We start from the raw sequence: 25515 nt of genomic DNA on the forward strand, positions 1-25515 counted from the left end.
AGAAAGGAGATTGGGACTTAGGTTGAGAATTGTGATAAACAAATTTGAGAAAAAATATATATTATATGAGTTTTATACATTGTTATTGTATCATTCAACATTCATATTCATCAACATTTTAAAAAAGTAATACAAATAAATATAGAGAATATTATATATATATTTTAAAAAGTAATACAAATGTGGATAATATACTAAATATATATATATATAAAAGAATTATGTGATATAACAATCATTTTTATTGTAAAAAGTGAAAATACGTGGATCTTATTTGAATAATCTAACAGTACTGGAGTTATTGATTATAAATTGTATGAGTTAAAACTTAATTTGGTTTTAAAATGATATTAATATTCAATTTAATCATAAGATTACAAATTAATTTGGTCACTAGCTTTGTATATTGCCAATCACTTTAGCCCCCGGCAAAAATAACAAGATTCTAACACGGATAAAATTTACCAATGGAATGCAAAGTCATATAATGTTTTGTACAATATAAAAAACTAAATTGATTAGTGATGTGAATCTTAGACAACAATATGATAGTTTTACACATTTTTTGTTAGGTTGTATCTATGAGTTGTTTGATTCAGGCTTGATGAGTGATGATGGTTCTGATTGAGGCATACGAAAAATGGTTGAGGCTAGAGATATAGGCATGATACAAAGTGCCTTAGACTGAAGAAATTGCATTGCAGCCCCAACATCTTCTTCCATAAGTTTGGCTACTTGTTCTTCTGTGCCATCATTTGACCACTTCTCCCATGTTTGCTCATCTGCTCCATCATTGTCCTCCCCCTGTTTGTAGAATCAATTGAATTCTTCCATTGTTACTATCAAAGTCTACATAGGACAAATTGACTATGGAGTTATGTCAAAACAATCATAAATAAATAATGGCAGCCTAGTACAGGAGACGAAACTTTACTTAGTTGGGTCTGAGAGGGTAGATGTATGCAGCCTTACTCTTACAAGTGAAGATTGTTTTTATGTTTTGATGAACCCATGACTTTCAGGTCACAAGGCAAACAACCTTAACATTGTATCGAAACTCACCCTCTACATGCATAAATATACATGTAAAAGCAAAGGTAGAGATACCAAAACCACAGGAATTAAAGAAGTTGCATGTGCAATTTAGTGCTTGATAAAGGTAAAAGTAAAATGTAATAATGTAAAAGAACATGAAGTAAAATAAAAGTAGCATAATGTTTTCCAAATTTATCACCTCCACAGCAGAAAAGGGAACATCAGACACAAGCTGAGCCACTGCACCAGCTCCACCCAATCTACTCATGCTCAGGACCTGGGTGAATATATATATATCAATGAAAAAAATGGCATGCTAAAATGGAAAGGGGGTTCTATTTACTTCAGCTAATTGGTACAAAGAAATGCAACTGGCTAAAATGATAAAGATTTAGAAAATTAAGATAATCTTATTTGATTGTGCAGATAATCCATACCTTAACTTGGAGCCTTAGGAACTTCACATATTCCATAATTTCATCAAGCATAATGGCTCTATCCGTCTACAATCACAGTTATAAGCATAAATTGGCTCACATTTTAACAGTAGATAATTCATTATGTACAAAATATGGGGGAGTCCAGTCAAATTTAATAAGATTATATATAACTGCATTGCAAAACCAACAACCTTATTGATGCTGGGAACTAATTCCTGCAATGCCTTCATTCTTTCCGCGATTCTTTCGCGACGCAACTACACATCAAATACAAAGAAATGAGAAGAATTCTATGATATTAATATATAAGAAATGTGAATCCTGAATGACATTTAGTCTGTGATTGCTGACTTTTTGGACCAGTTCATGTATCCTTCTATTAGTCTAGTATATTTTACAAGTTGCCTATTACAATCATGCCACCAAGTTCCCTTAAGAGAAAATGGCCAAAGGGTAATTTTTTAGATTCAAAACAGTTAAAGGATTCACTCAATTGCAGGTAAAAACTTATTCTTGGCACTATTACTATGAACAAACATGCTCATGATTAAACAGGCACTGCATTAAAGTGATCAACAAAAGAAACCATGCAACAAATTTGCAAACCTTTAACCATTGAGAATCAATTACAAAGGCCAGAAACCACAAGACATGGAAGCTAATAAAAAAAAGCAAGCCTTACCCGTTCAGCGATACTATGAGGGTCCGTGGCTTGGCCTCTTCTAGCTCGCACTCGAGGGCGGATGCCAGGTGGATGTTGTGGCATAGCAGCAACAGACATTGGTGGTTGTGTCTGGCTTTGAAAGGGCTGCAATGAAATCAACAAGTAAAGATCACAATTTGATACATAACCACCAAAATGAGCATCATTTTTTCTTAATAGTAGTAAGCAATTTGCAAGTTATTAAGTAAACTATTGTTACTTCAATGATTTATAGTGCCAAGAAGTAATGATTTATAGATTAACTTGTGGCATTGCATACTCATTATTTTTAATAGAAATGAGAAGGCTAGTATAGTAGGTGTGTACAACAAGTTTGTGTAATTGCCAAATCCTGCTTTGTGCAATATCTGCTTAAGGAACCAATTCACCTACCAACTAACAAGGAGTTGGTTCCTCAACAATTCTAACCACTATGCATACAACTCAAGGGTAAGTAAAACAGGTTCTCTAAGTTGTGCAGTCATGGATATAAATACAAGAGCACAACAAAATTTGATGCGTAGAATTATATTCCATAGATTGAGTGTAGTTAGTAATTAGTAATTGTAAGATTGGTTTGATAAGTCAGCAAATTAATTATGCTCCTTTACTGTATAGTGTATACAAGGCATGCGATTAACTTGTATTGATTTTATGCTTTAAGTAAATCAGATATCTAATTCATTTATTAAGATTACATCTTAAAACTAATTGGTGATTAAAGGAACAGCTTAACATATATCTTTTTCAATTATATGTAATGTTTTATATCATTGGACTAACCTTTATTTATATTAATTTCAATCATTCAGTGGAGCGTTGGTGGTTCAAAGCATGTCAGGACTGTCTTCATAAAAAAAAGAATAGCAGAAGTAACTTATTAAATTTTGCTATTAATTGAGGGTCCCACATTTGAGCTCAAGATGGAATAATCATCAGGGGCAATCATCTTTAAGCTTCAAATTTCAAAATGTGCACAATCGGGACAAAAAGTCAAGCCCAACTAGATACATGTAAGGAAGTATAGATTTCAACCCAACTATTAGATTTAAATACCAATTTTATATATTTTATTATATGCACGTATATGTGGCTATATATTTTTTAAAATTATAAAACACATTCATAACATCACCTCTATTCCCATGAAAACTAAAAAAACAAGTTTTCAATTCCTGAGGATGACACTTGCTGAAAGGGACAACCACACAATCTGAAAGTGATTATATCCTTACCCAGAAGGATGAGAGATATGATTGGTAGTACTAAAAAAAATAACCACATTTGTACAAGTATGTAAGGTTGGATCTAAACTCTCATATTTAAATGCTGAATACCACACACTAATAGTTCAGTTAGCTTGGAATGAAATCACCCACTTGCCTTTATATAAAATAAGAATAAGAAAATGAACTTGGTCTTATCCTTCATTCCTTCCAAACGAAGACGTTCTTTAGTGGAAAGATATAATTATAAAAATGAAAGTGGTAGGTAACTTGTATTCAGAAAACACATTGGCAGAAAGGAAAGACAAATTGGGTATACAGATTAATATTCACTAAAGTAGTACTAGTAAGTACATGTATCCATCACTACTGATTGCAAAACTCCAAAACCATAAATAAAATTATAAAAGCTATTATAGGCTCCTAAAGCTAAAGTAAATGACTAATAAAAAGCATCCAATAACTTCCACTAAAAATTTAAATTACATAATTTAAAATAAGTAACAAACAAAATCTGGAATATTTTATAACGTAAATAAAGAAGAAAAATATTACTTAAACATTTGCTTATGTGACAGAATTAGAATATTATCAAAATATGCGAAAAATACCCAGTTTTAGTTAAATAATAAAAATGAGGTGATGTGTGTATGTCATGTTTTTGAAAGAAATAACAAAGCCAATGATTATGGGAATGTGAATATTGTCCTAGAACTAGAAAGAGTGAAATGAACAAAATCAATGCATCCACAAACATAAGGCTAAAATTGTAAGAACAAGCAGACCCATTAGTGAGTTTTTAATTGAGCAAAAAGAAGAGAAAAGCATATATCATGATATTATTTTATTCATTAAATATTAGGACTAACTTCTTTATATGTTGTCTTATATTATTAATAAATGAATGAATGGCCATGGATGAAGCGCCAAATAAACATCCAGAGGCATCTCTTCTTTATGCAATGTAAAGTGATCCAACTTTAAGTTTAATATATTATCATAAAATTGTCTTTATATAGGTTTAAGATAATTATTAGGCAACAAACAGAAGAAGCCAAATTTGCAGATTAATAATGATAAAACTTCGTTTATCATTATCATTAAGATAACATAGATGATTGAATTAAAGGCTAAGGACAATATTGTCCATAAAAATATGAATAATAATATACCTGATGGTGGTGATGGAGTTGTGGATGAGGAGATAACAGTGTGGGGCGAATAGATTGAGCATGAGCATGTGTATGAGGAGGATTATGCAATTGTCCAAACCCTGAAAACATACCCCTCATTTGCATATCCTTATCCTGTTACCCAAACACAAAATACATAATGATATCAACAAAAACAATATCATTATAAACTTAATTCACTATAACTTAGGCATATTATATCATTTGTCCTAAGATTTACAATTCCAATTTTCAACAAAATCTAGTAGCCTAGAGCCATATATAAGAGAATGATAAATGCTTACATTGATTCCTGCATTAGAAGAGGAAGATTGAGAGGTGTTATTATTGTTATTATTCCCATTGTGATTAAGATGAAGGAGTTGTTGCTGATGATGTTGATTATGAGTATGACTATTGGTAATGTTGCCCTCAACATCATGACCTTGTTGGTGTCTCATAAATGCACCTTGCTCTAAATTTAATCCCAAAGGCATACCCACCCTTATTCCTAAGGACCCTTCACCTCTCAACACATCACCACCATTATTGGAACCCAATTGCAACCCCATTTGCATGGACCCAACATCACTTAAACTCCTTCCATAAGAGGCTTCAGGAACTGCTAAAATCTGCTCAAAGAAATCATCACCCAACCCCTCTGACCCATTACCACCCATGTCTTAATTCTTTCTCTTCTCTCCAAAGATATCAACTTTGTTATAAAGGGGTAAGGAAAGTAACCTCTTTTTTTCTTTATTTATTGCCACATTTGTTTGTTCTCTTCTTGTAAGTTTAAAAGCACGAAGAGCGAAAAACAGGGAAGGGTGTTGTTGTTACGGTTTTCTATCTGAACCAGAACCCAATGAACCGGTTACAGTTGCACTTCCCAATAATGTTTTGTTGTGTTGTGTGGCTTGTCTTGTGGGATATGGAAATTGAGAAAAAGATGATAGAACTTCAACCAAGCTACTTGGCAATAAGAGAGAGAGAGAGAGAGAGAGAGAGAGAGAGAGAGAGAGAGAGTGGTGTTGGGATTGGTACTTGGTAGCTATTGGGTGTTTGATATTATTTTTTTGCAGATGAAGCTTTTTCAGGTTATGCTTGTTGTTTGAGGGTTGTGAGTAGAGAGAAAGAAGAGAATGCAAGTGTTGAGTGCGTTATGACTTTATTAAAGACTAAAACAATTTGAGAGTGAGACGACTCACATAAACGAAGATTGAAAACAATAAAGAAAGTTAGCACAGTCTTCGTTACGTGTACCTACCAGTTCACTCCTCTTTTTACTAATTTTTTTACCAATTTTTTTATCAAAGGTATCTCTGGTAATTCTTTTACAAAAGTGTGATTGTTCCTCTAAACTAAATATCATTTTTAATGATTGAACATTTGTTTTTAACTTAGGATTTTTGTGGATTTAATGCTACCTTACACGTCACATGTTTTATATTATATTTTGTAGGAGTCAATAATGACTAAAAACAAATTATAGATACTAAACTGATAAAGTAAACAACTCTTACTTATAAATGCACACATTAATAAAAGGTGTGGATAAATCTTATGACTCTCTAAATGTTTATAGGATACTTAAATATTACTCTTAAACAATGTTTATTGTTGGTAATGACGTTCAATTTTACATTATTGTAGGTCCATGTATTTTAGCCATTGGTGATAATGAAACGTAGAACGAGAGTTAGAAATTTAGGTAAGATCATTTCTAAAGTTGCTTCCTTTGCTTTAAGATTAGATCCTTTTTCTTACTACTTTATATGCCACATGTTTTCTTATATTTTTGTTTATAATTCTCTAAATGGTTAATAGCAGTGACAATTGTTGGAGAAAAGATGAAAATGAATTGCGAAGGAGAGGAAGGTATAGTGCAATAACAGCAAAGAAAAAGAAAAAAAAATGAGGAAGGTGATTTCAATGTATAGGAAATATGTATATTGATTGAGAAAAAGATGCATTGAAGATTACAAGAAGCATACTATTTATAGTAGCTATTCGTGTAACAGAATTACCTACCTTTTTATTAATGGAAAGAATTAACAAAATTTCCCTTAATTCATGCCTATTACAAACATACTACATTCAATAGACTCCTTAGAAGTCTAATACCTTTCTATTCTTAATGCGGTCATGATATCAGCAATTTGAACTTCTGTTGAACAATGTTTCAAGTTGATCTTCCCTCTTCCAACTTGCTGTTTTGGAAAATGATATTTTCTTGTCATGTGCTTGCTCTTTCCATGTGCAACTGAGTTCTTAGCAAGATTAAGAGCAGATTTATTGTCTACTAATAGTTCCATCAAAATCTATCTTCCACTCTTCAAGCAAAGAGATAAGCCATAGAGCTTGACATGCCGCATTGCAAGCTGAAATGTGTTCGACTTCATAGGTGGATAAAGCCATCACTTCTTGTTTCTTGGAGCACCATGAGATAGGGGAGCCAAACACCAAGAAAATATAGCCCATAGTGCTCTTCCTTTCTAGTAAATCACCACTCCAATCAGAGTCAGAGTAAGCTACAAGTTGCACACTCCATTTTGCTTTCTTGTTTGAAAATAGAATCCCGAAATCACATGTTCTCTCAAGTACCTTAGAATTCTTTTGGTTGCTACCATGTGTGAATTCCTTGGATCACTCATAAACATACTCACCAAGCCAACACTGTATGAGATTTCTGGCCTCGTGTGTCAGATAAACCTTAGGCACCCAACCATTTGTCTGTATAGAATATTATTCACTGTTGGTTCATCTTCACCCTTATCCAACTTCAAGTTTACCTTTGCAAGTGTTTCAGTTGCATTACAGTTTAACATATTGAACTTGTTCAGAACATCATGTATATACTTCTTTTGGTGCATAAAGACTTCACCTTCAACTAGTTTGAACTCCATGCCAAGAAAATATGCCAATTTACCCAAATCAGTCATCTCAAACTCTGATTTCAGCCTCACTTTCACTTCTTCTATTCCTTTTGAGTTGTTGCCAATAATGAGTAGATCATCTACATATAGGCATATGATGAGGATATCAAGGTTACTCATGCTCTTGATATACACACCATGTTCCATATCACACTTCTTGAACCCTGAGCTTGATAGAAAAATATCAATTCTCTTGTTCCAAGCTCTTGGTGCCTGCCTTAGTCCATACAAGGCTTTCCTCAACTTGTACACTCTGCTTTCACTACCCTCTATCACAAATCCTGGAGGCTGAAGAACATAAACCTTTTCTTCAAGAGGGCCATTGAGAAAAGCAGATTTCACATCTAGCTACCACATTGCCCAACTGTTTTTGCTTACTAGAGCCACAATCAACCTTATTGTTTCTAGTCTTGCAACTAGTGCAAAAACTTTAGAAAAATCAATCCCTTCTTTCTGCATAAAGCCTTTTGCAACCAATCTGGACTTGTGTGTTGCAGTGGTGCCATTAGGGTTCAATTTGGTTTTGAACATCCATTTTACTACTATGGGTTTCTTGTCAGTTGGAGGTTGGACCAATTCCCAAGTTTTGTTCTTGTTGATTGATCTTAATTCCTCCTTCATATCTTCTTTCCATACCTTGCTATTTACTGCTTCTTCAATAGAGATAGGCTCTGCATCTGCAAATAGAACAATGAATTGCACTAGCTCTCCTTCACTGTTAACAACATAATCAGGAGATATCAAACAATCTCTTAGTCTAGCAGGTAGGTGTCTCATTCTTGTAGGCCTTCCTGTATCATCTCTATAAGCTAATGTTTCCATTTGAGGCTTAATTTCATTCATTGTTTAAGTCTCATCATCACTCTGATCCTTATCTGTCCATTCAAGTGAAATTTGAGCATTGGATTTTGACCCTATTCTTCCCTCCTTCTAAGAACTTGATTCAATAAATTGCACATCTTTGCTGAATATTACTTGGTTTGTTCTTGGGTTGAATAGCTTGTATGAGCCTATAGGGTGATAGCCAACAAGAACCATTGCTTCACTTTTATCATCTAGTTTTCTCCTTCTCTGATCAAGAATGTGTTTGTAGCATAAGGATCCAAAGATCCTGAAGTGCCTCACTGATGACTTCACTCTTGTCCAAACTTCTTTAGGCACCTTGAATGCAAGTCTCTTTGTTGGACAGTGATTCAACACATAGGCTGTTGTAGTTGTAGCCTCTTCACATAGGCCTTGTGACAAATTTCTACTCTTTAACATGCTCCTCACCATATTAAGAATGGTTTTATTCCTCCTTTAAGCAACTCCATTATGTTGAGGGGTGTATGGAGTTGTTACTTCATGTATTATCCCATTTTCCTTGCAATAAGCTTCAAATTATTTGGAAGTATATTCACCCCCTCGATCTGTTCTCATAATTTTGATTGATCTTTCTGATTGCCTCTCAACCATACACTTGTAGGATTTGAATGTTGTATACACATCACTGTTAGCCTTCAATAGGTACAACCAAAATTTTCTGTTGTAGTCATCAACAACTGTCATGAAGTACTTGTTTCCACCTAAAGAGGGAACTTCCATTGGCCCACATACATCTGAGTACACTATATGCAATAGTTTGTTGGATCTAGATGCATTGAAGTTACTAAAGGATGATCTAGATTGCTTGCTGACTAAACAACTATCACAGACTTCCTTAGGCATGTTGATTGTTGGTAAGCCAATGACCATTTCCTTGGTTTTCATGAGACTGAGATCCTTGAAGTTAAGGTGTCCAAGTCTCATGTGCCACAACCAAGTATCATTTGACAAACTTTCCATACTGAAGCATTGAGATTCAACTACATTTAGGCTTACTTGAAAGGTTCTATTCCGAGTTAATGGAGCTCTCATGATCTTTCTTTCTGCATTATCAAAGACTTCCAAGCATCCCTTATGCATATTCACTGAGAACCCTTTTTCTAGTAACTGTCCAAGACTTATCAGATTGTTTCTCATGTTGGGCACATACAATACAACTGTTATCATTGCCTTTCTGCCATCCTTCCTTTTGATCAGTACATCACTTGTGCCCTCTGCTTGAATCAACCTATTGTCTGCAAATCTGACATTGCTCTTCTTGCTTGAATCAAAATTAACAAGCCAATCTCTATGGCCTGTCATATGGTTAGAACAACCTGAGTCAATGTACCATATATCTTTACCTCTTTCTCTTTGGTTTGTGGTCATCACCAATAGCACAGGGCTATCATCATCTTTGTTTTCCAATTCTTCTTTCACCATGTGAGCCTTACTGTGGTGTCTGCTATCAATTTGTCTTGGCATTGCTTGACATTCTGTGGAAAAATGTCCAATCTTGTTACAATTGAAGCACTTGACTCTCTCTTTGTCTATCTTTTTCTTGCCATCTCTGCTTGCATTGAATCCTCCTCTCCTTGGGAAGTTTGTGGCCTATTCTTGATCAAATCTTTCTTTATCTTGATTTGTACTCCTAGCTTTGTGTTCTCTTCCTCTATCTCGGTTTCTATATCCACCTCTGCCATAATAGCTTCCTTTCTTGGAAGCTTGGGCTTGCAAGGCCTGGTCAAGTGCCCTTTCTATGGTTCTTTCTATGAGCCTCTGCTCATGAGCCTCGAGAGATCCTTGAAGCTCTTCTACTCTAAGATTTTCAAGCTTCTTGGACTCTTCAATTGCTACTACAATATGATCAAAGCTAGGTGTCAATGTTCTCAATATTTTTTCCATAATAGTTTGATCAGAAATCAGTTCACCACACACTTTCATTGCATTTGTGTGGCTGATGATTCTGTTGCAAAATTGTGCCACCCTCTCATTAGAAATTTCCATAAGGAAACTCCATTAAACCAAGTTAGTCCATTTTCACGGAGAAAAAGTAAAATCAGATTTAGTGATCAATGTTCTATAATAGATCATTTATAGTGGTACTTCATAGTTGGTAATTGTAAGTTTAGCAACATTGATTTTTGCAATATTTTACATACATGTCATATAAGAAAGATCATAAAGTTGTTAAACTTATACTTATATCTCACAAAAGTCCAAATACTTTACTTATACTTGTATCTCTATGTTAAACTAGTTTTGACCCATTAATTGTATCATTTTTTTCTTTAGCATCTCCCACAATGATGGAATGCAAACAAATATTAGTTGCATTCTGTATGCCCTTGTAAAGGTGCAACTATCTCATGATTTTTCGGAGTGGTTGCCTAGTATAAAGGAAATGGAGAATTTTTAGATATCACACTCTAAAGGCAAAACTACTACACCAACATAGCTCAATCACAAAAGAATAGTTTCTTTCAAATACATGACTCCATGGTCAAAGTTTAACAAAATATACCTACTTAGCATATCTTTTACATCTCATACATTATCCTTATTATTACTAGAAACCTTTGTGTCTTGCTCTTGCTGTTCACTCACATCAGTTAGTTCCTCAGAAGGGGTCTCATCTGTTGAATTAGGTTCCTTTTTAAGCTCGGACTCGAACTCCTTCGCTGCCTACAAGATTCAAAAATCTAATGAGTGCCCAATTATGCAATGATGTAAAGCATTTAACTGTTTATAGATGGCATTATGTCAATGCTAATTTCCTTAGAATCTTGGCCACTTATTAACATGATGAGTGCTGACTTCATGCATAAGCATAACCCACATCTGATGCAAAACAAGGACATTTGCAGATTAATACAAGTTAAATCAATGATTCAAAGGTATTGAATACAGTAGCCGGATATGACATCCTCTTTTCCTCCTATGAATGACCTCTTCAGTTTCTTGAATGACCTTGTTTTATTTATTCCGTCCATTTTTATAGTACCATATTTTAGTTTTACCTTCAAGTTTTAAATGCGCCTTTATCCCAAAAGAGAAAACCATAATACCAAGAAATCAAATAAAATAGTGGCATTTCAATCACTCAATCAGTCTACTAAACATTAACAGTATTCTTTTTAGGTTGGGGGAGTGGAAGAAAACAGACACTCACCAATATTTTCTGTGTTAAAAAGCATGTCTATAAGAAGCTCCAACTAACAGCTTCTACCTACTATTTGCATGTGTTCCCTCAAAGTTTCATGTATTGGAAGAGAAAGATTAACACATTTTGTGATAAGTGTAAGCCAAACCTACATAAAGATGCTTCGTCTAGGTCCAGGTGAGTGGGTTCCAAATTTCCAATCATGCCTTGGGTGGATAGGGGAGTAGGGAACATTTATGAACTTCATGACTAAAATGTACTACATGTCTAATGGAATATAATTTAGATATCAATTGATCAACAAATATCAATAGGAAATCTTCCAAAAGGCATCCATCCACAACAATTGAATGATGACTCTTTCATTCTCGAAGATGGATAATTTTTTGGTAATACTAAGAGTATACCCTCACCCTATGTTCCCTTTTGGTGTGTATGATTGCCCCTCCCAACAAGTGTCGCTTCCAAGAATCAAACTCTTGACATTTTGGTCTTATGGGGATCTAGCGGGGCCTTAATCCAGCATCAGCGCCCGTAAAAATGAATTGAGACTGCTGCAATAACATTCAGAGTATGTTTGAAGAAGAGCAACGTTCCTTACTCAAGTTTCTACCACACGTTTATTTGATTTAACAACAGAATAGGATCTAAATTAGCATAACTATAAATATACCACTGCAAAATATTGGTAGTTAGAATAGCTATATGGTTGTTGTTTAGAGTTAGAAATTAAAAACAAACCAATGAAGTCATTGAGGTCAATGTAACATGAAGTGAGATTTATATGTTGAATGTTAATTCATTTGGAGTATTTTCTCCTTGACTTGAAAAGGGAGGTCCTATCAATTGGTGCTCCCCTCTATGTAACCTCCTGAGCACAACAATAAGGTTGTTGCCTTTTGACCTGACCCTGGTTCAAATCCACGAAACAGTCTTTCTAAGATTGCATGCATTTACCTACCCATACTTTATTAGGTGAGGGTCTCGCGCACTAGGTTGCCCTCAACCTCAAAGTCAAAGAGAAACAATCTTAAATGAATTAATTAACATCCACTAAATAACTTTCACTAAGTCTAGCACCTTCTGCATGTCATATATCCTTCAACTAGAAAATAACTTTAAATTTATTCATCAATTCATTGAAACAAAAGAAAATTGGCATCAGTAACACTAACTATGAACAAAAAAAATCGCAAAACGGGTAATAAAAAAAGCAGAAACCTGTTGGAAGCCCTTAATGGTTTTTCCAAAGCTACGACCAACTTGGGGCAAATTCTTGGGTCCAAAAAGAAGGGCAGCAACACCAGCTATAACTGCTAGTTCCGGAACACCGAGTCCAAACAAGGCGTTGCAAGTGAGAGGCTTCGTTATTCTGATTTGGATTCTACTTCTTCTCGAAGTGATACTCATCTTTTCAGTTTTCATTAACAAATTTGAATTGGAGGCAGAGAATGATAATTGGTATGAAGATAAATGAAGGCCTTTAGGAATTGAAGAAGAAGAATAAGAGGGGAGGGTAAGAGAAGCAGTGATCGTTTCCATGATTTTGTTTTCAGTTTTCTCAACCGTGTCTAGTGGCTAAGAGATTAGATAATAAATGTTTGTTTTTGTTTCTCCCAAGTCGAAACAACCCTGTCTTTAATGGGTACAAGCACACGTCATGTCTGCCGATGAATACGGTGGGATACTACATATTCAATTTTATATATTATATATTATTTTTTTTTATGATAATGTTTAATTTAATCTTCTACTCTAAGATTTTCAAGCTTCTTGGACTCTTCAATTGCTACTACAATATGATCAAAGCTAGGTGTCAATGTTCTCAATATTTTTTCCATAATAGTTTGATCAGAAATCAGTTCACCACACACTTTCATTGCATTTGTGTGGCTGATGATTCTGTTGCAAAATTGTGCCACCCTCTCATTAGAAATTTCCATAAGGAAACTCCATTAAACCAAGTTAGTCCATTTTCACGGAGAAAAAGTAAAATCAGATTTAGTGATCAATGTTCTATAATAGATCATTTATAGTGGTACTTCATAGTTGGTAATTGTAAGTTTAGCAACATTGATTTTTGCAATATTTTACATACATGTCATATAAGAAAGATCATAAAGTTGTTAAACTTATACTTATATCTCACAAAAGTCCAAATACTTTACTTATACTTGTATCTCTATGTTAAACTAGTTTTGACCCATTAATTGTATCATTTTTTTCTTTAGCATCTCCCACAATGATGGAATGCAAACAAATATTAGTTGCATTCTGTATGCCCTTGTAAAGGTGCAACTATCTCATGATTTTTCGGAGTGGTTGCCTAGTATAAAGGAAATGGAGAATTTTTAGATATCACACTCTAAAGGCAAAACTACTACACCAACATAGCTCAATCACAAAAGAATAGTTTCTTTCAAATACATGACTCCATGGTCAAAGTTTAACAAAATATACCTACTTAGCATATCTTTTACATCTCATACATTATCCTTATTATTACTAGAAACCTTTGTGTCTTGCTCTTGCTGTTCACTCACATCAGTTAGTTCCTCAGAAGGGGTCTCATCTGTTGAATTAGGTTCCTTTTTAAGCTCGGACTCGAACTCCTTCGCTGCCTACAAGATTCAAAAATCTAATGAGTGCCCAATTATGCAATGATGTAAAGCATTTAACTGTTTATAGATGGCATTATGTCAATGCTAATTTCCTTAGAATCTTGGCCACTTATTAACATGATGAGTGCTGACTTCATGCATAAGCATAACCCACATCTGATGCAAAACAAGGACATTTGCAGATTAATACAAGTTAAATCAATGATTCAAAGGTATTGAATACAGTAGCCGGATATGACATCCTCTTTTCCTCCTATGAATGACCTCTTCAGTTTCTTGAATGACCTTGTTTTATTTATTCCGTCCATTTTTATAGTACCATATTTTAGTTTTACCTTCAAGTTTTAAATGCGCCTTTATCCCAAAAGAGAAAACCATAATACCAAGAAATCAAATAAAATAGTGGCATTTCAATCACTCAATCAGTCTACTAAACATTAACAGTATTCTTTTTAGGTTGGGGGAGTGGAAGAAAACAGACACTCACCAATATTTTCTGTGTTAAAAAGCATGTCTATAAGAAGCTCCAACTAACAGCTTCTACCTACTATTTGCATGTGTTCCCTCAAAGTTTCATGTATTGGAAGAGAAAGATTAACACATTTTGTGATAAGTGTAAGCCAAACCTACATAAAGATGCTTCGTCTAGGTCCAGGTGAGTGGGTTCCAAATTTCCAATCATGCCTTGGGTGGATAGGGGAGTAGGGAACATTTATGAACTTCATGACTAAAATGTACTACATGTCTAATGGAATATAATTTAGATATCAATTGATCAACAAATATCAATAGGAAATCTTCCAAAAGGCATCCATCCACAACAATTGAATGATGACTCTTTCATTCTCGAAGATGGATAATTTTTTGGTAATACTAAGAGTATACCCTCACCCTATGTTCCCTTTTGGTGTGTATGATTGCCCCTCCCAACAAGTGTCGCTTCCAAGAATCAAACTCTTGACATTTTGGTCTTATGGGGATCTAGCGGGGCCTTAATCCAGCATCAGCGCCCGTAAAAATGAATTGAGACTGCTGCAATAACATTCAGAGTATGTTTGAAGAAGAGCAACGTTCCTTACTCAAGTTTCTACCACACGTTTATTTGATTTAACAACAGAATAGGATCTAAATTAGCATAACTATAAATATACCACTGCAAAATATTGGTAGTTAGAATAGCTATATGGTTGTTGTTTAGAGTTAGAAATTAAAAACAAACCAATGAAGTCATTGAGGTCAATGTAACATGAAGTGAGATTTATATGTTGAATGTTAATTCATTTGGAGTATTTTCTCCTTGACTTGAAAAGGGAGGTCCTATCAATTGGTGCTCCCCTCTATGTAACCTCCTGAGCACAACAATAAGGTTGTTGCCTTTTGACCTGACCCTGGTTCAAATCCACGAAACAGTCTTTCTAAGATTGCATGCATTTACCTACCCATACTTTATTAGGTGAGGGTCTCGCGCACTAGGTTGCCCTCAACCTCAAAGTCAAAGAGAAACAATCTTAAATGAATTAATTAACATCCACTAAATAACTTTCACTAAGTCTAGCACCTTCTGCATGTCATATATCCTTCAACTAGAAAATAACTTTAAATTTATTCATCAATTCATTGAAACAAAAGAAAATTGGCATCAGTAACACTAACTATGAACAAAAAAAATCGCAAAACGGGTAATAAAAAAAGCAGAAACCTGTTGGAAGCCCTTAATGGTTTTTCCAAAGCTACGACCAACTTGGGGCAAATTCTTGGGTCCAAAAAGAAGGGCAGCAACACCAGCTATAACTGCTAGTTCCGGAACACCGAGTCCAAACAAGGCGTTGCAAGTGAGAGGCTTCGTTATTCTGATTTGGATTCTACTTCTTCTCGAAGTGATACTCATCTTTTCAGTTTTCATTAACAAATTTGAATTGGAGGCAGAGAATGATAATTGGTATGAAGATAAATGAAGGCCTTTAGGAATTGAAGAAGAAGAATAAGAGGGGAGGGTAAGAGAAGCAGTGATCGTTTCCATGATTTTGTTTTCAGTTTTCTCAACCGTGTCTAGTGGCTAAGAGATTAGATAATAAATGTTTGTTTTTGTTTCTCCCAAGTCGAAACAACCCTGTCTTTAATGGGTACAAGCACACGTCATGTCTGCCGATGAATACGGTGGGATACTACATATTCAATTTTATATATTATATATTATTTTTTTTTATGATAATGTTTAATTTAAGGAGATATGTGGTTAATTAATGTATTGGTGGTAGTTGCTTAGGATTTTATAGTTTTTTTGTAAAAATTAAATAATGTTAAGGATAATATAAGAAATGAAAATTACACCATGAGGGAAGTTATTTCAAGTTTTGACTTTATATATAAAATATAGATAGTATTGATAGTATTCTCATACACATTACAATAACTTTTCTTAAATGAGAATAATTTTTTGGTCGTTTTTAGTCAATAAAAAGAGTGAAGAAAGATGGTATGAGATTTAAATAAGAATAATAATAATGTTATTATTATAATATAAGAAAAAAATTGTTCTTATATCATAAAAAATTGTAATAAATTATAAAATAATATATGAGACTCAAATAAGAATGAAAATTTTATTTGTTGCCGGAAATACTCTAAAAAATTAATCATATGTGTGTGATTATCTCAATTAATTCATAGAAAATCTAATGAATAACATTTTGAAATTTATGGGAACTAGCTAATTAAACTTTATATCATTAAAGCAACATCATGTTGATAAAATAACATGTTTACCATGTCTATGGAAAATATTTTAGCTTTTCCTAGCAGCATGTTTAATTGTTAAATAATGAAAGCTTTAAGTCTGAAATGATTTTATAAATTTATTTAAAAGTATATTTAGTTACACTCTAAATGAGCCAATAGTTAGAATAAAATAACTACAATATATTTCTTTAATGCTTAAATTTTAATAAGTAGATAACTTAAAATTTATATAAGTTAAATAGGCTTCGAAATTATTGTCACCCCAAACCATTTATAATGGGAGTCATAAGGCACTGCAAAAACGAATATAAATTTCTCATTTCAATGACTCGATCTAGTTAAAATTGAAGTGTTTTTTTCTTTATTTTATTTGTTGGGTATAAACCATTAGTAGACACCATAAGAGCACAAACTAATCTAGATTGGAGTGATGAGGACAACTAGGATGCCACTAATAACAAGTACTTAGCTCTAAATCTGCTTGAATCAACCACCTTAACAAAAATATAGAGGTGCCCCAACTAGGTTGAGGTATTATACTCTCTACCAAAATTAAGTTACATTAATTAATTTATGATGTATTCAAGAAGAATAGGCCATAACCTACGACTAAGAGAAATAGGAGTTTCAGAATATTACTTTCCTTTTGTTAGTTTGGTGGGATATGAAAAAAGAGCAAATATTTTGTCCTAAACTTTATACTATTATATGTATTATTTTATTATCATAAGTTAGAAAATGTAAAATTAATATATATTTAATTTATATTTTATTTTTATGACCAATAAAAAACAAGAAATATATAAAGTAATAGAAAGTTTGAGATATAAAATTTGGCTCCATATTGGACCGATCATAGGTATTAATTATTAGAAGAGCTAACAGGATTACCAAACTGATTAAAGAGAATGCCAACTCAATACATAAAGCACGGCTTTACCTTTGCTCTTAGTATTTTGCTTTTTTTAAACCCTCCAAATATAACCATCTTATATGTACATGTTTTCTTCCATTTTGATCTTTTTTATGGTTTATTAGAAGTCCAAATACTATACTCTAGAACTCTTCAAATAATTTATCTAAGAGAAGAAAAAAAATGTATGCATTAATAAGGTATGAGTTTAATACAGTGTTATTATATTATTTACTATTCATATTTAATTATCATTGACTCTTCAAAAAAGTAATAAAATAATATAAATGAAGGATGAATGATGTAATAACTCATAATTTAATAATGATAAACTAAAATCAATGTAAATGGGTGTTTGAGGGGCGATTGGAATGTAGGTGTAAAAATGTGAACGAGTTGTGTGTGTTTGAGATATGATTTTTGACAATGATGTGATGTTTGTTGACAAATAAGTATTTTAACGGAAAAACAAATCTAATCGGAAAATTTAATTTTGATTGACTAAAATGGTGACAAATATTTTTAAATTATTAAGTTAGTAATATCATAATCTTTAATTGAATAAGATGACTATGAACTTGACATGATATTTATGTATTGCTTTAAGGTATGTTTGGTGATAGTTTTAAATAGAAAATAAATCGCAACGAATAATTATAGCATCTCTCATTTGCTATTAGTAAATTAAAATATTGACAATGGTTAATGATTCGAAAAAGAGCAAGTTTGTATAGAAAAACTGAAAATATTATTTTTCCTATATAGATTTAGCATAGTAATTCATTTAAATGGATTTTAATGGTTTCTCATTAAAATGGTAATTTAATTTCCCCGCTTATTCCAACTTAAATTGGCTAACTAATAAAATTATTAGATTTTCAGATGATGAATGGTTAAGAAGTAAGGTATGTTTTTGTTAAGTGGATCCTCCCAAAATAAAATTTAAAAAAAACTATACTTTGATGGAACTAAAATCAAAATTCATATACAGTAAAGAAAGTAATATTGTTACTCACTAATTCTCTTAATCAATCGACCTTCTTCTAAAACCCTAATTCTCATTAATCACCACTACTATTGTTACTTACACTTAGACGGGAAACACACTCAAATCAATTACAATAGCATCAACAATGTAGAAACAGCGCTGAAAACAAAATGAGAATAACACTTTGAGATTGTAAAGCACATGACTATACGAAAAACAAAACAAGTTGTGCTTGTAGTGATGGGTGGACCAAGAGAAGTGTGTGGTTCATTGGTGGTGGTTAGTTCCCTATGGTAATTACTTCATTTGGCCACACCAATGTTTTTCATCCAACTTTAATGTCATTGACCAAAAACAAGTTTGACTTAAGATAGATGAACTAAATACTTAAAATAGTGAATTGTCTAAAATTAAAATGACCGCAAAGTCTTGGAATGAAAACCATATTTTTTTTTGGTTTCCCACATGTATCCATCCACAAGATTCAAACCCAAATTCTTGCTTAAGGGAAATCAAATATGTACCACTTAAACCAACACCCATTGGTAATGAAAACCATATTTAAGTGCATTATAAATCAAATAGCTTACACAATATATCATGGTGAAAAAACTTAATTATTATTACAAGTATTTAACCATGGAGCAAAGTTATTTCACAACACTAAAGATTAATGTTCCAACTCTAAGGTCTTTTTGCAAATTGCTTTTTGGAGGGTGAGAGAGAAAATAAAAAGGTTTGAGAGTCATGAAATACATTTATAACATAACTCTCAAATCTTAACTTTTCATTTTTATCCTCCAAAAATCAACTTGCAAATAAACATTAACATATCTAATATTCCGAAGTTGTTTAATTTTTGGGTCTAAAGAATAATGAGTTAAAAACAAACAAAAAACACATTTAAAAACCAACTCACAAACAGACAATTAACCTATATAATATTCAGAAGGAAATTAATTTTCCAAGTCTAAAGAATGATAAGTTAAAAAAGAAACAAAAAAATATATTTATCATATTGAAATGATTTTGGGGACACATCTCTTGTCCCAGGATAATATGTTTAGTAATACAAAAGTGAAAATCATTTTGTGCCAATTATAATCACAAATATTTATTTTATTAATGTGAAGAAATATAATAAAATGAGTGGCCATCCAACTCTCATCTCATTCTCACGAATCTCTTCTCTTAACACATTATCTCAAACTTTTCTCATAACCAATCTCTCTCCACTCAAGGTATCTTCCTCAATTCCTCACTTTAGGGTTTAAACTTTATACTCTCACTATACATCTATACATTTTTTCTTAGTTTTTATCTTTTCACCATTACTTTTTTCACACCCAATATGCTTCATTTTATAAGCACTTTTTCTATCCTTATTTCTACTCAATTATCTGCACAAATGAATTCCACTTCAATTTTCACCCCTTTCCACGCAGGTAGAATAATGGGTCGTTTTTTCTTCATTAAATTCTATTTTTTTTAATAAAAAAGTTTTTTTTGCCCCTACTATAGTGTGTTAATCATTTTCATATGTTTCCATATTTTGTTACATGTTTGTTATTCTCCCCAACCCTCGCCGTGTTTCTCACACTGGTTTTTCCTTAATTAGTGTTTGTCTTGCATTTTTTTAATGGTTTTTGTTATTATCAGTTTTTTAGAAGCCTTAAAATGATGTATTGCATTAACTTTTTTTTATAATCTTCTTTCAAACATCCAAAGTGAAAATTGTATTGTTTATGTAGTTTTCATTGCTCATATTTTGAACTCAATTTTGTAACCATTTTCGCTTATTTGCCTAATTCATTTGCTTTGCAGAATGGGAAGTAATGGAAGAAGTGACTATGGTGCATATACCTATGAGAATCTTGAGAGAGAGCCTTACTGGCCCTCAGAGAAGCTTAGAATTTCGATAACTGGGGCTGGTGGTTTTATTGCCTCACACATAGCCCGGCGCCTCAAGAGCGAGGGACATTACATTATTGCTTCCGACTGGAAGAAAAATGAGCACATGACTGAGGACATGTTCTGTGATGAATTCCATCTCGTTGATCTCAGGGTCATGGATAACTGCCTAAAGGTTACTGAGGGGGTTGACCATGTTTTCAATCTCGCTGCTGATATGGGTGGGATGGGTTTTATCCAGTCCAACCACTCTGTTATTATGTACAACAACACAATGATTAGCTTCAATATGATTGAGGCGGCTAGGATTAACGGCATTAAGAGGTTAGTCAATCTCAGATATAATTTCAGCTTATATGTTTTTGGACCAATATGGTATAAAATCTATATTCTGATATCAGTTTTAAGGGTGAAGCTATTGGCACTATGAATTGCCTTTACATACTCATCTCTGAGCAATGATAATAATTTGGTAAAATAAAACCTAAAACGATGATTAGTATATGAATAAGAAGTGTGAATAGTCAACTTGTGGTGCGGTGATAGCGTTACTTCAGTTTTAATTATATGGTCGTGACATACCTTTTCCATGCCAAAAACTTTTTATTTTTCAGGTTCTTTTATGCCTCCAGTGCTTGTATCTATCCTGAATTTAAGCAGTTGGAAACTAATGTGAGCTTGAAGGAGGCCGATGCCTGGCCCGCTGAGGTTTGTTGGTGATCTTTATTATTGTTGTTACTTAATTTTCATATTATATTGGGATTAATGTGTTCAGTTTTATGACTGTATATAGCCACAAGATGCATATGGGCTAGAGAAGCTTGCAACAGAGGAGTTATGCAAGCATTATAATAAAGATTTTGGAATTGAGTGCCGCATTGGAAGGTTCCATAACATATATGGCCCTTTTGGGACATGGAAAGGTACGCTCTTAACTGAATTGCAAATTTTTGGAGCTTTGTCTTGCCCAATGAGTGAATTAGAAGATACGTTTTTTGTTTTGTTTTGGCAACCTTTTGGATTTAATAAGTTTGTCACTGTTGTTTTATAATGTACAGGTGGAAGAGAGAAGGCTCCTGCTGCTTTTTGTCGAAAGACACTCACTTCCACTGATAGATTTGAAATGTGGGGTGATGGATTGCAAACACGATCTTTCACCTTCATTGACGAGTGTGTTGAAGGCGTACTTAGGTAAAGTCTTGACTGATTTCATGGCTTGTGCAGTTAATTATGTGTTCTTTCTGGGTGGTTTTAACATCTAAACTGTGTTTTAGTTTGCATTTATTTTAACCGTTCTTTGACTTCCTATAATAGGTTTATTGGTAATTGATATGTGCTTCTAATCATTTAAAAACTCTAAAAAACGACGTCGTACAGTGCCCATAATATGCAATATACAATAATAGACTTGCTGTCCCAGAGGGCAGATACCAAGGTCTCCAATTACACATGCAATGTATCAATGGCTTGCTGTCCCACAGTTCCAAGAACTCCTACAGAGAATATCCCTGCCCAGAAAACTACCAAATACACTCCTAATGCCTGTCTACCATTACAAAATACGTTCAAAATGAAAACACAAAAAACTCGAACATAATTGCCCCTAAAAATACGTAACTGTTCCAAAATAATTATTGATGCTGATCTGCCCTTATTGTTTAATACTACAAATCTGCCACATGGCAGATTTCTAAGTTGAAAACTAATTTTTAGTTTGTAGGTTAAAAACGGGTCATTCTTTTTATGGCTTCTTGTTTGAAATTGTAATTTTTGGGGTTTGTGGTTTTTATGAATGATGAAAATGGAGCCAGTAGAGTAAATTTTCATCTTAAGTTATGCTAAGGAGTTTTCAGTCTTGCTACCAGATTTCTGCGTAAACCTCGGTTATTTAAAATTAGGGTTTTTTGAAAGAAAAAATATTATCTCAATCTCCATTGTTGTTTTAAATGTTACAATAGACATTTTCTTCCTTTTACATAATTTTGGGTTTGACTTATTTGGTTCGATAGGAAAGTACAACAGTATTTATCAGGCAAACAATAGCATGTTTTCATCTATTTCTTGAGGTAGTTCTTATTCTATAATAAGACTTAACATTGTGCTTTATTTGTGTTTAGATTGACTAAATCAGACTTCCGTGAGCCAGTTAATATTGGAAGTGATGAGATGGTGAGCATGAATGAGATGGCTGAGATTGTTCTTAGCTTTGAAGACAAGAATATTCCTATTCATCACATTCCTGGCCCAGAGGGTGTTCGGGGTCGTAACTCGGATAATACTCTGATAAAAGAGAAACTTGGCTGGGCTCCAACTATGAAGCTGAAGGTATTAAATATTAATATTAGTATTGGGTGAAATTACCTTCCTATTTCCACTCTATTTTTTTTCAAAGTTCAGATTAAGGTTTCTTTTATTAAATTGTCAATAGCTCATAGGTCAGTTGCACCTTGTTCAGTATAATAATGTGGTTGTGTATAAAATGGATTATCCCTTCTGTTATGTGTCTTAAAAACTTCTTATCTAATTTGGGACCTTCATCTTATCCAAGAAAGAACAATGGAGTGTTTTAAGTTTTCCACTCAACCAAAAACTTAGTCGTTGACCTAATTGTTGCCCACTTTTTTCATTTTTCGGTTATCCACAAGAATACAGGATTATTCTGTGTTTACTTATAGCATCTCGATTTCATATTGTAGGATGGGCTGAGGATCACATACTTCTGGATTAAGGAGCAGCTAGAGAAGGAGAAGGATAAGGGTATTGATCTTTCACTGTATGGGACATCCAAAGTGGTGCAAACCCAAGCTCCGGTTCAACTAGGCTCACTTCGAGCGGCTGACGGCAAAGAATGAAGTGGTTAGTTAATGCATATCTTTGGTAGCCAATTGTTTCAAGTGAAGTGTTGGCTTTTATATTACCATCTAACAGTTCTTTGGTTATGGTTAATTAGTTGTTAAGGTTTGTTATTTATGGAGTTCATTCATGGGTAGAATGGAAGCCATGATGCTCCTATTGTACTTTTATATTTCCTCCTCTTTAAGCCACCGCTTAAGCTGTCTAAGATGATGATACTAAACTAAAAGTTTTAAACTATTTGGTTTGAGTATCATCAATTAATAAGCATGTACTTGTTTTTTTTCCTTGTGAATTTCAATGTTCTGGTACCTCTGTAGTCATAGAAGATATATTTATTATTTTAGTATAAAGTTGTGTGATGGTCTTCTTGCAATGGCAGCTATGTTGCTTGACAAAGGAATTCATTTTATTAATCTTTTCCTAACATTTTCAATAATGTCTTTGGGTTATCTTAACTTAAACTGAGCAGGTAGTTAGAATCAACCTAGAGAATATGCTGTATGCTTTTTTAGTTCAATTCTTTTAATATCTTTTAATGCTTCTGAAGGTGATATTGCAAATTAAGGTACTAAATTTAGTAAATTTCTATTATTATACAACAAAATGTTTTTTTATGGATGGATATTATTTTTGTGTAAACTTTCTTACCATTTATCCGAGCATCTAAGACATGCTTCAACATTCAACAAAATAATCACTTAATGAAGTTTTTACAATCACTAACCAACAACTAAACTTGGCACAAATCACATTAGGCCTTAATAGGATTCACTATCATTCATTCACATAATTACATAATTTTCATCCGAACCTTAGAAGTTGTCATATTTAATTGTGGACTTAGATATCATCTGATTTGGTTAATTTGAGAGGGTTAACCTCAACTAGAGCTATGCGAGTAATGACAAAGACATAGGGAACATTTATATGACTCCTTAAATGACATTCATAGTATTTCTTCAAAATCTAGAATATACTTATTTCCTTTATCTATGTCTCCATGATCTTTGCTTTGGACCAGTGGGGGCATACCATGTGTGCTTCCAAATCTATTACTGTTATCATTTGTCCTTAATTTCATTCTCTGTCTCAAACAAATTACTGGTAGGGTAAATCGCAAATGCACGATTATGTCGTCAAGTAATAAAATATTGATCTCATGAGGACTAAAAAATTTCTTTAATTGTAACAATTAATTTATATTTAACTCAAATATGAATTAAAAGTGAAAATTGAACCATTGACAAGAATAATTGTGAAAATAGTAAAAGATATTGAAATCTAATTTAGGAAGAGTTCTCAGGACGAGGGTTGCCACATTTATACTCGCAAATCATTGATTTGCTCATTTTCATGAACTTTAAGTTGTGCGAGTGAATTGTTTTTTGATATGTGTCATCTTCTATCGAGCTCCAACATGTGTACTCAATTGAATTCGTACCTAGTCTCATGGTATGATTATCAATCAAATCATTTACTTGGATCTTTCTATCCAATCGCTTCGTAGCAATCCAAGGTGAATTCCAGAAACCCCTGAGAATCATAATACTTCTCTCGTGAATTATGATTCTAGTTTGAATAACTGAATGTCAGATAGTTGGGTTCACCTCTCGGTCTTTTCCCAATATATCTAAGAGGTGTAATTTATTGGCCAGATAACTCACACGAATAAAACTCAGTTTTATGATTCAAACCACAACACTCAATAAAATAGAAGCAATAACAAATGTTTATTGAATATAAAATGACATAGCCTCAATCCTAGAAACAAAGGGAATTACTCACCTGTGATGGAGACGAGAATACCAAATTCTAAAGTAGAGAATTGTAATATAAAGTGTTTCTAATCCCTAGGGAGAACCCTTATTTATCTTAATTATAAAAGATTGAGTTAAGCCCAACAAAACAATTCTAAAAAAATAGGAATAGAATATATCATCCACGTCCATGAGTGTATGTGGCGCTTTCA

General features: G+C 33.2%; 4 protein-coding genes across 6 annotated transcripts; 1 reads left to right on the forward strand and 3 right to left on the reverse strand.

Moving 5' to 3' along the window:
• Positions 441-5788, reverse strand: LOC109355094 (transcription factor UNE12-like). Of its 2 annotated transcripts, none has more exons than XM_019598029.1 (7): positions 4882-5788; positions 4577-4714; positions 2158-2283; positions 1667-1732; positions 1473-1538; positions 1235-1312; positions 441-804 (listed from the first exon to the last, which is right to left on the reverse strand). In XM_019598029.1, exons 1-7 carry the CDS (start codon positions 5254-5256, stop codon positions 580-582), a joined length of 1074 nt encoding a protein of 357 aa, XP_019453574.1. In that variant the 5' UTR covers positions 5257-5788; the 3' UTR covers positions 441-579. The 2 variants fall into 2 exon arrangements, with proteins under 2 accessions (XP_019453574.1, XP_019453575.1); XM_019598030.1 differs by having other exon boundaries at positions 4577-4711; positions 4882-5787.
• Positions 10786-13117, reverse strand: LOC109353613 (sec-independent protein translocase protein TATA, chloroplastic-like). The gene is made up of 2 exons (XM_019595946.1): positions 12740-13117; positions 10786-11040 (listed from the first exon to the last, which is right to left on the reverse strand). Exons 1-2 carry the CDS (start codon positions 13058-13060, stop codon positions 10903-10905), a joined length of 459 nt encoding a protein of 152 aa, XP_019451491.1. The 5' UTR covers positions 13061-13117; the 3' UTR covers positions 10786-10902.
• LOC109353611 (sec-independent protein translocase protein TATA, chloroplastic-like) lies at positions 13885-16216 on the reverse strand. The gene is made up of 2 exons (XM_019595943.1): positions 15839-16216; positions 13885-14139 (listed from the first exon to the last, which is right to left on the reverse strand). The coding sequence occupies exons 1-2, from the start codon at positions 16157-16159 to the stop codon at positions 14002-14004; spliced, it is 459 nt and encodes a 152-aa protein (XP_019451488.1). The 5' UTR covers positions 16160-16216; the 3' UTR covers positions 13885-14001.
• On the forward strand, positions 19909-23891 carry LOC109354284 (GDP-mannose 3,5-epimerase 2). 2 transcript variants are annotated; one of them, XM_019596670.1, is made up of 7 exons: positions 19909-20018; positions 20601-21014; positions 21305-21398; positions 21484-21613; positions 21749-21881; positions 22808-23015; positions 23387-23891. In XM_019596670.1, exons 2-7 carry the CDS (start codon positions 20605-20607, stop codon positions 23540-23542), a joined length of 1131 nt encoding a protein of 376 aa, XP_019452215.1. In that variant the 5' UTR covers positions 19909-20018; positions 20601-20604; the 3' UTR covers positions 23543-23891. The 2 variants fall into 2 exon arrangements, with proteins under 2 accessions (XP_019452215.1, XP_019452214.1); XM_019596669.1 differs by having other exon boundaries at positions 19948-20020; positions 20604-21014; positions 23387-23660.

This window comes from Lupinus angustifolius, chromosome LG08, assembly GCF_001865875.1.
Source record: "Lupinus angustifolius cultivar Tanjil chromosome LG08, LupAngTanjil_v1.0, whole genome shotgun sequence".
Lineage (NCBI taxonomy): Eukaryota > Viridiplantae > Streptophyta > Magnoliopsida > Fabales > Fabaceae > Lupinus > Lupinus angustifolius.